Source organism: Dendropsophus ebraccatus, chromosome 4 (genome assembly GCF_027789765.1).
Source record: "Dendropsophus ebraccatus isolate aDenEbr1 chromosome 4, aDenEbr1.pat, whole genome shotgun sequence".
Lineage (NCBI taxonomy): Eukaryota > Metazoa > Chordata > Amphibia > Anura > Hylidae > Dendropsophus > Dendropsophus ebraccatus.
In genome coordinates this window covers 35,060,335-35,075,432 of record NC_091457.1, presented here as the reverse complement: position 1 = coordinate 35,075,432, position 15,098 = coordinate 35,060,335, and the positions used below count along the sequence as shown (strand labels likewise).

At 44.7% G+C, this 15,098-nt stretch overlaps 1 protein-coding gene across 2 annotated transcripts; it reads left to right on the top strand.

Moving 5' to 3' along the window:
* The first annotated feature begins 981 nt into the window (after positions 1-981).
* On the top strand, positions 982-9,771 carry ARL2 (ARF like GTPase 2). 2 transcript variants are annotated; one of them, XM_069965515.1, is made up of 5 exons: positions 982-1,140; positions 5,900-5,935; positions 6,963-7,125; positions 8,023-8,103; positions 9,203-9,771. In XM_069965515.1, the coding sequence occupies exons 1-5, from the start codon at positions 1,076-1,078 to the stop codon at positions 9,335-9,337; spliced, it is 480 nt and encodes a 159-aa protein (XP_069821616.1). In that variant the 5' UTR covers positions 982-1,075; the 3' UTR covers positions 9,338-9,771. The 2 variants fall into 2 exon arrangements, with proteins under 2 accessions (XP_069821616.1, XP_069821615.1); XM_069965514.1 differs by lacking the exon at positions 5,900-5,935 and adding an exon at positions 5,327-5,437 and having other exon boundaries at positions 986-1,140.
* Positions 9,772-15,098: the final 5,327 nt, after the last annotated feature.

Below are 15,098 nucleotides of genomic sequence, written 5' to 3'. Positions count from 1 at the left end.
GTGTATCTGCTCCATTGTGCTGTATGGCTGACAGAAACTGTCAAAGAACATAGACACGAGTCTGCTGTACATATGATAGGATGCTTAGACTATAGCGGTAGATGTACTCTAAAGGTGCGCTCACACGTACAGGATCCGCAGATTCGATGCTGCAGATATCTATGTAACTAAATAATTGAACACAGCATCAAATCTGCTGCGGATCACGTATGTGTAAACGGAATTCTGAATGGAGTCCGCGGTGGGGATTCCGCTCTGGATTTCCGCCTTTTATCCTAAGTGTGAACTCATCCTAAAAGGGGTATTTCCATCTCAACAGGACAGGTCATAAATGTCAGATAGATAAGGCTGCCAGCTCTGGACATACACCGTCTTAAAGGGGTTTTCCAGCGCTACAAAAACATGGCCACTTTCCCCCTACTGTTGTCTCCAGTTTGGGTGGGGTTTTGAAACTTAATTGCAAACTGCACCTGAACTGGAGACAACAGTAGGGGGAAAAGTGGCCATGTTTTTGTAGCGCTGGATAACCCCCTTAAGACTGAAGATCCTCTGGCCCCCTCCAGCATGGCTGCAGCTCCTGGGGGTGGAAGCCACAAACAACCAAACAGGCTCTTTGTTTTAATGCAGTTTACATAATTCCAGTGGAAATTGTTGGGAGCCATTAACCTCTATGGGAGATATATGAAGACAACAGATCTAGTAACTATATTGCAATATGTTGCAACTCAACACTATTCCTTGGCATTGCATGTGACGTCACAGTCTGACACTGCGATCTATGTATCACGTAGTGATGCTGGGGCAATTGCTTATGCGGTCACTTTACTTGCCTCATGTATGGAACATCCTAGATAGGAATGCTGGGGGCACTGCATCACAGCAAAATGTCACCATACGCATAAAGTTATTGAAAAAGAAAAAAAAACAATACGCCGTCTCCATGATAACGGCGCATCTGATTGGTCTTCTCATTCCAGGAAGCTGGATATCGTTTGATCACATGACGGCTGCGCTGTAGATGATTGGCTGATTATTACTTCATTGCCGACTCTGAGGGAAGAGATCTTTTGGCAACATGGGGCTGCTAACGATCCTGAAGAAGATGAAGCAGAAGGAGCGGGAGGTCCGGCTGCTCATGTTGTATCCTGTATAGGAAGCTTACGGCTGCTTATCGGAAGCCGCCACTGTTTGTATTCAGGGGAGAGTTAATATTGAGGCAGTCAGAATAAATGGGGACAGTCAGCATCAGTGTAGGGAGGTGTGGTGTTACATGGTAAAGTAGGAGGCGGTAGGGGGCCTCTAATATACATGGGAATAATATGGAGTCTTAAAGGGACTATGTGCAGTATCATGATAACTAGGGGCCTGTGTCCCTCTGGTTTAGTGGCGTGTCACCTCCTTCAGCGGATGATGATGGTTGGGTACAACACGGCCTATAGATTGGAATGAAGCACTAACATGCATGTTTAAAGTGAATGTACCATCAGGTATATTCGTTTTAAAGTGATTGTACCACCAGGCCCAGGCTGAAGCACTGGAGGCAGGCCGACCCACCCCCAGTGGGAAGAAACCCCTGCCCCTCTATGATAGGGTTCCATTGATTCTAATGGAGTCACATCATGGAGGGGCTGGGGTTTCTTCCCACTGGGGGTGGGTTGGCCCGCCTCCAGTGCTTCAGCCTGGGCCTGGTGGTACAGTCACTTTAAGTTATGCATATCACAGCACAGCGTCAGTCTGTTACTGGGCATCGGCTGGGCTGAAGCACTGGAGGTGGGCCGGCCCATCCCCAGTGGGAGGAACCCTCCCCCCCCCCCCCCTTTATGCTTTATGCTCCATTAGAATCAATGCAGACACGTCACAGAGGGGCGGGGGGTTCCTCTCATTGGGGACGGTGCACGGTAACAGATTGGCGCCATGTGCGGGAACGGGGCTGTGGAGCACCTATTGAAGTGCAAAACTTAAACCTGATGGTACATTAGCTTTAACCTCAGTTCAGGTGGGGGACATAAGCGCTCATTCTTGCTATGGGTCCCAGCAGTCTGATCCCCTTATATTAGATACCTGTTTCTATTTTGTAATGTAAGGGTCCTATTACATGGGGCGATTATCATTCGAATTTAAACGATAATCGTTCCATGTGTATGTAGGCAACAATCAAAAAATTGCTTCTGTCGTTGAAGCATTTAAAGAGTTACTGTCATATTTTTTATTTTATTTTTTTTTGCAGAACTTAATACTCCAGGCGATTTTTAAGAAACTTTGTATTTGGGTTTATTAGGCAAATATGCCATTATCTGCATTCAAAAAGACTTTTCCCAGGTCCCCCTCCTCCTTCTTCTTTTCCATTCACTGCAAATTATCAGGAAATTGTGTTTTGTTGCATGAATGAAAGCCAGAGGTCATATAGGTCAGTGCTGACTGTCAGAGGAGATAGCCTGGTGATGAAGCTGAAAATTAACTCTTTGTTGTCCTGTTTTGGTGCCTCATCTCCCTCAGCCCCTCCCCTCTCCATAAAGAACCATGAAGACAGGGGAGAGCTTTAAACTATTTTTTCATGATAAAAATGCATTTTTCGGCTAATGAACCCAATTACAAAGTTTCCTAATCGCCTGTACTATTGTTTTCTGGAAAAAAGAAATTAAACGACAGGTACATTTTAAGCTTTTCCTGGAATCAGAAGGAGTAAACGATCTTAGTAACGATCACAGTAACAATTGTAACTAAGAATATTCTTTGTGTTATGGTGAATGATCACAGGTCATTCCCAAAAGCACTCAATGCGATCATTATGGTTAATTGGCGAAAACAAAAATAACTTTGTCTAATAGAACCCTAAGTATTATTAGACAAAATGATTTATCGTTTCCGCTGATAAAAGATTGCAAACGAGCGCTTTTAAGAATGACCTGAAATCATTCACCATAATACATGGAACCATAGTCGTTAGTTACAATCACAATTACAGTCGTTTGTATACTCTAGTCTACAAATCTTCGTAATTATAAATGAACAATATGTACATCGAAAGATTTGTGAACGATTAACAATGATTTTATGGTCTGCTCAAAAGATCAATGACACATGAACAAATTTTTGATAGTCGTTTGATCGTTGCCCGCATACACACAGAAAGATTATCGTTTTTGTTATTGAATTGAATTTTATTGCTTAAAGGGAATTAATCACACAAAAATTGGCTATAAACCTAAGGAAACGTGCTGGTAGATCAGCCAGCACGCTTCCTAACCATCCCCCAGTCCCCTCCGTCCCTTGTACATAGAGCTCGCAAAGTTAGTTTATTAGTCTCCCGGGCTCTATGCAAATTACCTTGTAAGTAGTCACGGTGGGCGGGCGGCTTCTTCAAGTAGTCACTGTCCTGGGCCGGCTCCGGCGCTGTAATTATGCCCCTCTGGGCGTGTGTAGAAAGCGCCGCATGGTGACGTCATTGGGGGGGCCGGCATTGCATGCCGGCCTGGCCAACTTCTTTTCTAAGCTGCGCATGCGCAGTACTGTGGGTGAAGCCGCTGCTGTACTACGCCGCGCAGGCGCAGTACCGCAGCGTCTTCTCCGGCTGCACTGCGCATGCGCAGCTTAGTAAAGACGTCGGCCAGGCCGACGTGCAATGCTGGCCCCCCCTAATGACGTCACCATGCAGCGCTTTCTACACATGCCCAGAGGGGCGTGATTACAGCGCCGGAGCCGGCCCAGGACAGTGACTACTTGAAGAAGACACCCGCCCACCGTGACTACTTGAAGAAGCCGCCCGCCCACCGTGACTACTTACAAGGTAATTTGCATAGAGCCCTAATAAACTAACTTTGCGGGCTCTATGTACAGGGGACAGAGGGGACAGGGGAATGGTTAGGAAGCGTGCTGGCTGATCTACCAGCACGTTTCCTTAGCTTTATAGCCAATTTTTGTGTGATTGGTTCCCTTTAAATTATTATTCAAACGATTTTTTTGCACAATAACCTTTTTGTGTAATTGGGACTATTTCCATTGTGGGCACAGAGAGGGGGGAGAGAAGGGGTGAGCTTCTCTCTGCCACCAGTTAGGGTGGCAGCGGAAGAGATTGTAGGAGCTCCTAAACAGTGCGTTTCTGTCAGTACAGAATGAAGATTTATGGTAGGTTCACACACCACGTAATCGCAGCGGATTTCACACTGCACGTTTGCAACGAAATCTGCTGCAAATTCCGTACTGTCAGCAGAATTTTAATTCCGCTGCAAATATGTAAACGCTTTCCCCCTTAACGCACTGTGGCCCGTGAATACAGGTTCACACTCCAGCCTGCTTCTGGGGCTACATACTCGCAGTGGAATGAAAATTTCGCTGTGAGTATTTAAACCTATTGAAACTGACAGGGCCAGGAATTGCAGCGGATTTCGATGCAAACTCACAGTGTAAAATCCGCTTTGTGTGATCCCACCCTCAAGCTGTTTCGGAGCCCCTGGCATTATGTATTATTCCGATAATCTGCTCTGCTGCATACCATCCATATATACGGCACGGAACGTGGAAGTAAGGTCATATCCACACGCCCAACAAAATTATTTGAGATTGCGGATCCTCGATCATGGATCAACTTAGTGCCCATTGATTTCTGATATGCTATTCACACATTCCTTGTTTTTCACTGATCCGTTCTGTGAAAAAATAGGACATGTCTTAGTGCAGATTATGGTTGCGGTACGGATTAGCCAATACAAGTTTATAGGATATGTGTTTTGGATGTGCCGTCACATCCAAAACGCGGATCAAATCTTATTTATTTTTTTACCAGTTCAACATTTTTTCTGATACGGATGCAATTATGGACCATTTTGCACGGATCATGGAGTAAAAATAATGCACCATTATGCAGACTTGAGAAATCTCTGACTGTGTGAATGACTCCTAAGGCTAGTGTACAAGTACCACTAATGATACACTCATACAATGGATTGATTCCACATAGAAATTGCACCCATCAGACATTAAATGGGCACGTTCTCTTTCCAGCACAAATCCAAGGCATCTACTGAAATAAAAGGTTGCATTTTCATAATCATTTTGCTGTTTTCTGTTTAATTAATGCAGTTTCTCTGTTTGAGCTTAGGCTAAAGGACTTTTCAAGTATAAGGCAGCCATCAATGTGATTGTCAATGGACCATCGGTCAGGATCAGACACAGGGACACATCTGTACATGACCTTAGATAGAGAGTTAGATATGTTTTGGTGTTGAAAATAGACTTGATGGGGACATTATATGTGGTGTTACTTCTCTCACTTGTGTAGTGGTATTCTGCATTTTTTTTTGTTCTTTTTTTCTTAACCTATTGTTAGAGGTTTAGATAACGCTGGTAAAACCACAATCCTGAAGAAATTCAATGGTGAAGATATAAACACAATTTCCCCAACTCTGGGCTTCAACATCAAAACCTTAGAACACAGAGGGTATGTAATGCTAGGTATAAATGGTGGCTATTTGAAGCATATTGACTGCCATTTTGTGTGTCATTCTCCATTTCACATCTTTAAAGGTCCTTCACTGATGGATGACCCAGATGACTGTATACATGAGACTTCTAGGTCATCCAACAAGTTTTTGAAGAAGGCTTTTACTGATTCAGTGGAGATAGTTTGCAGAACCAACAGACCATTTGACCAGTCTCAGTGATTCAACAGAATATAGTATAGCGCATAGTATCATCTAAACAAGAAAACTTCATATCGTTGCTTTAGGATTAATCTGTGCATTGTCCCATTGTGTGAGTATTGTCCTCTTAAGGATTAGAACTGGCCATTCTATTCTTTAATGTGAGGTAATACAAACAAACAAGACAGAGACCAGTGTATTGTAAACTTAGTCACTAAAGTGTATGAAGTTATTGAATCTAACTGTGTATAAAACCTGAGAGCTGCAGCCATCTGGGAGAGAGGTTTGGACCTATGGTAAGGACACTTCCATAGTGAAGTTCTATGACAGATAAAGTATCAGTATGTTCCTGGTAGTGATTTGTTCTCTGTCCTGTGCCGATTTGCGGCTGATGTTTGGTTTTGGCCACTTGCGGCTTTGCTTGTGGCTGATACTAGAAGGACAGATGATGCAACTATGCACTAATAATATTGTAAGTACTTTTTACTTTTTACTAGTATTTTACTAGTCACATCACTATTATTTAAAGGGGTTGGCAACTTTATAGTAAAATTGCTCATTTTACAGTATTAGTTACTGTACACAGAATCCTTACTGACAGCAGCTCCCTGTGTACCTCATAGAGCTAAAATCAGACACCCCTCCTCCAGGCTGTGCTGCCCTGCTCTGTGGTTAGTCTGTCCATAAGATGGCTGACATTGAGGAGCATGTGAACAGTGTCCACCATAGGCATATACAGGCTCAGGGGTGGACATAGGGGACAGGGCATGGTCACATGCTCCTCCATGTCGGCCATCTTATAGACAGACCCACTACAGAGCAGCGCAGCCTGGAGGAGGGGATATTAGCTCTCTGAGGTACACAGGGAGCTGGGCAGTGAGTACACTTACTAATACTGTACACTGAACTATTTTACTAAACAACGTAGCGATGAGGCGGCACTCCAGATATAATGAATAAAGCAAGTGAATTTATTCACTCATTATGTGCATACTATATAGTGGCCAACCTCTTAAACATAGTTCTTGACATGTTTTTGACATAGAGACTGGGAGGTCTTGATTGGTCGGGGTCTAGGTGGTCAGTCCTCCACCTTTTGTTAGAAGAAGCATTGGGCTGAGCGCTTCTCATCCAGGCTTGCTGATTGTTCCATCTTGTTTGTTCTAACAATAGATGGAGGACTGAACACCCAGAGCCTGGCTGATCGAAACTTTCGACATGTCTTTAAGAATAAGTGGCATGTCATTAATTTGAGTTATTTGACAAGTGGGCTTTTATTTTATTTTTTGCTTGTTGATGGATTTTCTGTATATCCACATGCAGGTTTAAGCTGAATATGTGGGATGTCGGAGGCCAGAAGTCCTTGCGTTCCTATTGGAGGAATTACTTTGAGAGCACAGATGGATTGATATGGGTTGTAGACAGCGCTGATCGTGCTCGCTTACAAGACTGTGCTCAAGAACTATCTGGGCTCCTGTTGGAAGAGGTGGGGAAATGAGTGTTTACCTTGTGTAGTAATCAAATTACATAAGGCTATATTCCCATTATAACCATTAAAGCATAATTATCAACTTTCACTGGCAGCAGGATACGCTGTCAAAATCCTGCTGCCGTGCTCCCTGTGCGGGCATGCACCGAAGATGCAATTCTTCTGGCAGCGCCGTTAATTCCAATTGTAATTGTATACAACGGCGATAACGAAAGAATTCCATGTTCATCACACAACAGTTGGATTTTGACAGCGTATCCAGCAAAAGATGATTTAAGGGTATGTGCACACTACGCAAACCAAGCGGCTAACTGGTGCGGATTCTGTGCACGCTCCCACTTGACTCTCCACCAGTCCTGTAGACTCCATTCTATGCTATGGCAGATTCTGCCGTCTGCCCAAATAATTGACATGTCAATTCTTTGGGCGGACAACGGAATCTGCCCAGGTATACAATGGAGCCTATGTGACAGGCAGAACTTTAAATGGGAGGGCGGGCAGCGGGATCGCATGTTATCTGCGTGATTTCTATAGTGTGACCAGCCACAAGAGTGCTCTCAGTTACATGCAAATCAGTGTATTCCTCTGGACAGCAGCTGTAACTTAATAGTTAACATTTGTGAAGCAGCCTCCTAAAATCTGTGGTAAATTTGCTTTTGTTTTTTCTAATTCTAATTCTGATCTCTAAAATTCTTTTTTCTAGAATTCTTTTTTGTATAACTCTAGAAAAGGGATGCTATTTATGCAGTGTATAACTTTCCTCATATTTCCTCATAGCACAGTAAAGCCATTGCTGCTTTCTCTCTCTCTCTCTCTGCAAAGAGTTGCAGGGATTTACATTAGCCATGTTCCACAAGGATACTAGTTACGATCATATGTTCTTTTCTCATTCAGAGATTGGCTGGAGCAACATTATTGGTGTTTGCTAATAAACAGGATTTGCCTGGTGCATTGTCCAAAGATGCAATCCGAGAGGTGAGTTCTTTCTAATATTTTATTTGAAGTATTGCTCCAAATTATGTACAGTCTGTATTTATTACATATTAGAAATTCCTAATCTAAAGTTGCTAAACTATAAAAATCTTTAAGGTTCTACACACTTTATGGGGGGGGATTTATCAAGACTGGCATGTCTGTATGCTGGTCTTTATCAAATCTCTGCCCACATGTACCACGCCAGATTAATTGAGAGGCGCACAGACTCCTCTTGGCAGTGACTGCACGCTTGGCCTATCAATTACTGAAGTGGGACAGGACTGCGGCCAGTGATTGGCTTAGCAGACTGTCACTATTAAGAGAAATCTGTCTGGTAAGTGGCAACAGGAGCGCTCAGCAGGGGGACCTGAAGACGCAACAGGAAGACCCCAGGGAGCAGTGTGGTTAGGTGAGAATAAGATGTTCTATATAAGAGCAGCAAAATATTTTAAAAAATTTAAAGGGCTGGAGTACCCCTTAAAGCAGGAGTGGGGAACCTTCGGCCCTCCAGCTGTTGCAAAACTACAATTCCCATCATGCCTGGACAGCTAAAGCTTCGGCTGTTTAGGCATGATGGGAATTGTAGTTTTGCAACAGCTGGAGGGCCGAAGGTTCCCTATCCCTGCCTAAAACATGCAAATGGGTGGTAGTCAGCTCACCCGGCACTCCTCCAGTTCCCGTGCTCGGACGAGCCTAATCCACAGCTCTCTAACCAGACAATGCTTAGCAAATTCCAGCACCACAGAACTGCTTGGAGTATAGTATCCAAAATCTTTATTATGGTTCCACATACATAAGAAATAAAATGACTGTTGATGCGTTTTGGCGTTGGCACACGCATTGTTTACAACATGGTCTAACATAAGACAATCTCACCTCCATATTTTCATTTCTTATGTATGTGGAACCATAATAAAGATTTTGGATACTATACTCCAAGCGGTTCTGTGGTGCTGGAATTTGCTGCGCATTATCCCTGCCTAAAAGGTATGCTTTAACTTTGTACCATGTGTTTGTATATCATCTCAAGACATTGAGCATTACTGGTACTTTTTGATGTCTAATGTGGCTCTGAACTCTAATCTGTATTTTTCCGTAGGCTTTGGAGTTGGATAACATCAAGACACATCACTGGTGCATACAAGGCTGTAGTGCAGTGACTGGAGAAAACCTCCTTATAGGCATAGACTGGTTACTGGATGATGTCTCCAGCCGGATTTTCACAGCAGACTAAACAATACTGGGTACAAGAAGAAGAAAAAGTGAAAGAGATGGCCTTTTATTTATTAACTCTTTGTTAAACTGATACAGTGCCTAATGTGTCCATGGCAGATGTAATGAAGTAATTGGCATGCCCAGAGGCAGAACTAGGAGGTTTATGGGAAATTATAGCTCTTAGTATCAAGATTTTACCTCAAGACCCGTTGGTGCCTGTTGATGCCAGGGCAGCTGTGCGGTAAGGTAAACCTGGGAGAAGCCTGTCACAAAGTGTCTGCCATGAGAGGAGTGAAAGTGCTTATTACCATCCTCTACCTGCACAGGAAGGATAGTGGTTAACACAATTAAAGTATTTAATACACCTAATACATGGTCAGGCAGAAAAGAATGTTTGTCCATTCAATATACTGTTATCATTCTAGCTTATTAAAATGCACTTGGGACCTTTTATTTGTGATGTTCAGGTGACGGTAATCTGTGTATGGCAGGGATGGGGAACCTTCGGCCCTACAATTCCCATCTTCACGGGAATACGGATACATAGATTACGGTACATGTGAATAAGCCCTAAATCATAAAACAACTTTTGTCATAGAGCCGTGTCAGAAATCTTAAATGATGAGGTGTTGAGACGTCCACCAACCACCACAATGAGCCAGAAGAAGTATTTCGCAGCTAGAGATGGATTCTATTGTAACTTTACGGAGTCCGAGAAGCAACATTTTTGTGAAATCATAGTGACATATTAAGATATTGCAGGAGGCGTCATCTTTGATGAAAGCGGATACTTGAGTAACTTGAGCCCAGATTCATTTAACCCAGACTAGATCTTATGATTAGAACCATGACAAAAATACAGACCAAAAAATGCGTTCATGTTATGCGTGTCTGGAGAGAGCCTGTTACCTTATTCTGAAATTTAAAAAGGCTGCATTGTCTGTTCATCATGGCACCCCCTGAAACTGGTCTCACTAGCTGGTGGTCCTGTAGTATACTGCTTTGCCTCCAGGAAGCAAATTAATCCAGCTCTTGCACTTTGCACCTGTACATCACAGCAGCATTAAGGGGGCGTGGAGGAGCCCATCTACACTCTTGTTTTTCTTACTGGTGCGTTCACACCTACAGGATCTGCAGCTGATTTTCTGCAGCAGATTTCATTTAAATAACTGAACACAGCATCAAATCTGCTGCAGATCTGCTGCAGATCCTGTAGGTGTGAACGCACCCTACATATGTTTTCAACCCATTTGGAATCTGCAGACCTGGGTTGTCCATAAGGGTACAAACACACACAGCAGATACGCAGCAGATTTGATACTGTGTTCAGTTATTTAGATCTAATCTGCTGCGTATCGCAGCAGTAAATATGCAGCGTATATGCCGTGTGTGTTTGTACCCTGAAGGTGAGTTTTAACCTTGCTTTAAAGTGTCACTATTGTTGTAAAAAAAAAAAAAAAAAACTTTTAATGTCCGAGACACCTCATTTTTTATTTTAAAAAACAAAACACTTTAGAACAGTTTTTTAACATGTGTATGCTGGAGGGTGTATAAGCGGTGAGCCCTGACACTTGCAGGTTGCTGCAGCAATTTTCTGCTTTTGACTATTTACCATGGCAGCATGAAAACTGCACAGTGTGAACAAGTGTGAGTGGAGTGCTGGCTATTCATTTGTTTTTGTGTTACATGTGGGGGGTTGTGACTACCTCCTTTTAGCCATGCACTCCACCCAGCTCCTGTGAGTGTTTTACACAGAGTTTTTTGTTGGATTCTGTATGCCCAGTTTTCTACACTAAGGGTACTATTACACGGAACGATAATCGGCCCGATTCGGCCGATTATCGCTCCATGTAATAAATACAACGATCAGCCGATGACAACGATTATCGGCTGATCGTTGATATAGGTTCTGACCTATTTTCAGCAGGCGCCGACTGCGCATCGCTACGTGTAATAGCGGTGCACGGCCTGCGACTGACGATATACATTACTTATCCACGCTCCAGGGCTGCTGCTGCCGTCGTCTTCTACCCGGGTCCTGCGCGCTCTAGCTTCAGAGTGGCCTGTCACCTGCCAGGCCGCCCGGCCAATCACAGGCCGGGCGGTCCCGGCCTGTGGTTGGCTGAGCGGCCTGTCAGCTGACAGGCCACTCTGAAGTTAGAGCGCGCGGGACCCGTGGAGAAGAAGACCGCAGCAGCAGCCCTGGAACGTGGATAGGTAAAGAAGGGCTGCAAAGACATCGGTAACGATCTCTCTGCAGACCTTGTTTAACGATTATCGGACTGTGTAATAGGTCCAGTAAACGAGCGACGATCTAGCAGATCGCTGCTCATTTACAGGTATTATCGGGCCCCAATCGGCCCGTGTAATACATTGCTAGTATAGGGACCAACTCTGTGGAGTTCACCTCAACGTGATGAGTTGGTACATTCTGTTTGATCAAATGGTGTGCTAAGAATCAAATTTTTTATTAAAAACAAAACTTTAGAACATGTTTGTATCATGTGTACGCTGGAGGGAGTATATGCGGTGAATCCTGACACTTGTTTTTGTTTGTCATAGAGACATGTCAAAAATTTCGATTGGTTCGGGTTTGAGTGTTCACACCCTGGCCAATCAAGAGAATAAGCTGATGAGGACTATGCAGTTCACTTCCCTCTCTGTGTCATTACATAGTAACATAGTAAATAAGGTTGAAAGAAGACAAGAGTCCATCAGGTTCAACCTAGGGAAACCCTACTGTGTTGATCCAGGGAAGGCAAAAACCCCTATGAGGCAGACGACAACCACCCCACCACAGGGAGAAAACTCCCCCCCGACTCCAATGGCAACCAGAATAATCCCTGGATCATCATTAACTGGAAATCTAATGCCCATAACTTGTGATATTATATTGTTCAAGAAAAGCATCCAGGCCTCCCTTGAACAGTCTTACTGCTCGTACAGTAAAGAAGCCGCGTCGATGCTGATGATAAAATCTTCTTTCCTCTAGACGTAGAGCATGCCCCCTTGTCATGGTTACAGACCTAGGAGTAAAAAGATCACTACAAAGACCTCTGTACTGTCCATTCATATATTTGTACGTTGTGATCAGATCGCCCCTAAGACGTCTTTTGTCTAGCGTAAATAACCTAAAGCTTGATAACCTGTCCTGGTACTGTAACCCACCCATTCCCTTAATGACCTTTGTTGCCCTCCTCTGCACCCGCTCCAGTTCAGCTGTGTCCTTCTTATATACCGGTGCCCAAAACTGTACACAGTATTCCATATGTGGTCTGACTAGTGATTTATAAAGAGGCAAAACTATGTTCTCATCTTTAGCATCTATACCTCTTTTGATGCATCCCATTATTTTATTAGCCTTGGCAGCTGCTGCCTGGCACTGATCACTAAAGTTGAGTTTACCGTCCACCAATACCCCCAGGTCCTTTTCGGAAGTAGTTTGACCCAGTGTTTTATTATTTAGCACATAACTGTACTTATTATTTTTATGGCCCAAGTGCATAACCTTACATTTATCCACATTAAACTTCATTTGCCATTTCACTGCCCAAGCCTCCAGCTTCTCATTAAAAAGAGTTGGGCTCATCACGTGACAGAGCTGGGAGAGGACCATGCTGAGCATGGACTTCCTGTTCGTTCTCACGATCTGAACTCTCAGACCTGGACAAAGTCAAAAGTTGTTTTTTCATAAGCACATTGACCCTTTAAAATGAGTCTGTTCTCTACAATTCATGGTTTACACTGCTGACACTTTTAGGTGAAGGAGACACATGGTACCTTTCATGTATCTATTCATGTCCCTAGATCATAGAAAAGCAATTTTCTTTTTTTCTTTCCCAAGCTCCTGGGATCTGCTTCAAGCTTAAAAGCCACCATCTGGAAACATCTCAAGCAGGGTCAGGTATGGGAGGGAGAGTGAGGAGGTGTTCCAGCCTGCACCAGATGAGAAGCTTGGAAAAGGCTCTGCACCGGAGAATAAGGGTACTTTCACACTTACCGAATCGCTGCGGATCCGCAGCAGATTTCATTTAAATAACTGAACGCGGCATCAAATCTGCTGCGGATCCTGTAGGTGTGAACGCACCCTAAAAGGAGTTTTCTATGTTCTGGAAGCACAGACTGATATATGAAAGGTACCAGGTGTCTCCCTGACCTAACAGCTATCTAACAGTGTCAGCAGTTTGAAATGAGAATTCACGCTCCTTTTAAAAGGTATATGCACACAGAGTAATTGTTGCCAAAAACTGCGGAATCCACCTCTCTTCCCCTCCCACTTCCATCTCCGCCGACTCCGTTATATGTCAATTCTTTCGGTGGACGACAGAATACGCCCGAACATATAATGGAGCCAGGGGAGAGGGAAGAGCGGCAGATTCCACACAGAGTTTTCAGCAACAATTACTCCGTGTGCATATACCCAAACACTGTATGGCTCTGCAGCGGGAGAGCCAGAGGTTGGCGATCATTGCCTTATGCGATCAGATCCTGGCTTGTGCTGAGAAAGAAAGTCAATGGGGCAACAGAGATGAGTGAATTTACATTACAAAGTGAAGCGCTCTGTTTGCTCGGCACTCGGCTAATCCGCCAGCTGCCTTTGATCTCCTTGCCGCTACTTTTTCCAGTTTCCCAGAACTGAATCCAGCTTTTCCTGGCAACCAGTGAGAAGCGGCACTGAGATCAAATGTAATGTAAATTCGCTCATCTCTAGGGCTAACCATAGTCCAGAGCAATAGACCTGGAATAAGTGATGTTACTTTTTCAGCCATTTTGTGTGCTAGACAAAAAAAACGATATATGGCAGGGGTCCGATATATGGCCGGCCCCCGCCGCAAGGAAGGGGCATCTCTCTCATCGGCGGTCAGTGAGAGGAGCGAATTGATACCGCGCCAGCGCCAACAGCAGGTATCCTCCCACAGGTCGAGTGCAAGTGATAGTTACATTGCATGTGCGCCGTGCATGAGGAGCGTATGTTCACATCTTGTTATTGGCCCCACGTCGGGCTACACGTCAGGAATTAGTGATAAAAGGATGCTGACGTGCGGCCGACGGCCACTTTGACTTAAATGAGCAGGATAGAGTCATTTTGTGACTACGTTCTGCTCATTTGCTCGACGTACACTGCTTTTGTGCTGGACTCAAAAGCAGTGTACGTCGAGCAAATGAGCAGAACGTAGTCACAAAATGACTCTGTCCTGCTCATTTAAGTCAAAGTGGCCGTCGGCCGCACGTCAGCATCCTTTTATCACTAATTCCTGACGTGTAGCCCGACGTGGGGCCAAAAACGAGACGTGAACATACTGTGCTCGGCTTGCCTCACTGTCATCCTGACAGAGCTGCCTCCTCCAAGCAGAAGAGATAGCACTTGGTGATGGTGAGTATTCCTGCGGGAGGGCCTGGGGTGCATGACGGGGTGAAGGTGAAGTGAGGGGGAAGTTAAAAATGGGAAGGGGGGTGAACGTGAAGTGAGGGGGGGGAATGATTGAGGGTGGGAAGGGGGAGTGAGGGGGGGGGGAGTTAAAAATGGGAAGGGGGGTGAGAGGGCTGGTTGAGGGTGTAAAGGGGGAGTGAGGGGGAACTGGTTGAGGGACTGGGGGGACTGGTTGAGGATGTAAAGGGGGAGTGAGGGGGGGCTGGTTGAGGGTGTAAAGGGGGAGTGAGGGGGGGCTGGTTGAGGGTGTGAGGGGGGGCTGGTTGAGGGTGTAAAGGGGGAGTGAGGGGGGGCTGGTTGAGGGTGTAAAGGGGGAGTGAGGGGGGGCTGGTTGAGGGTGTAAAGGGGG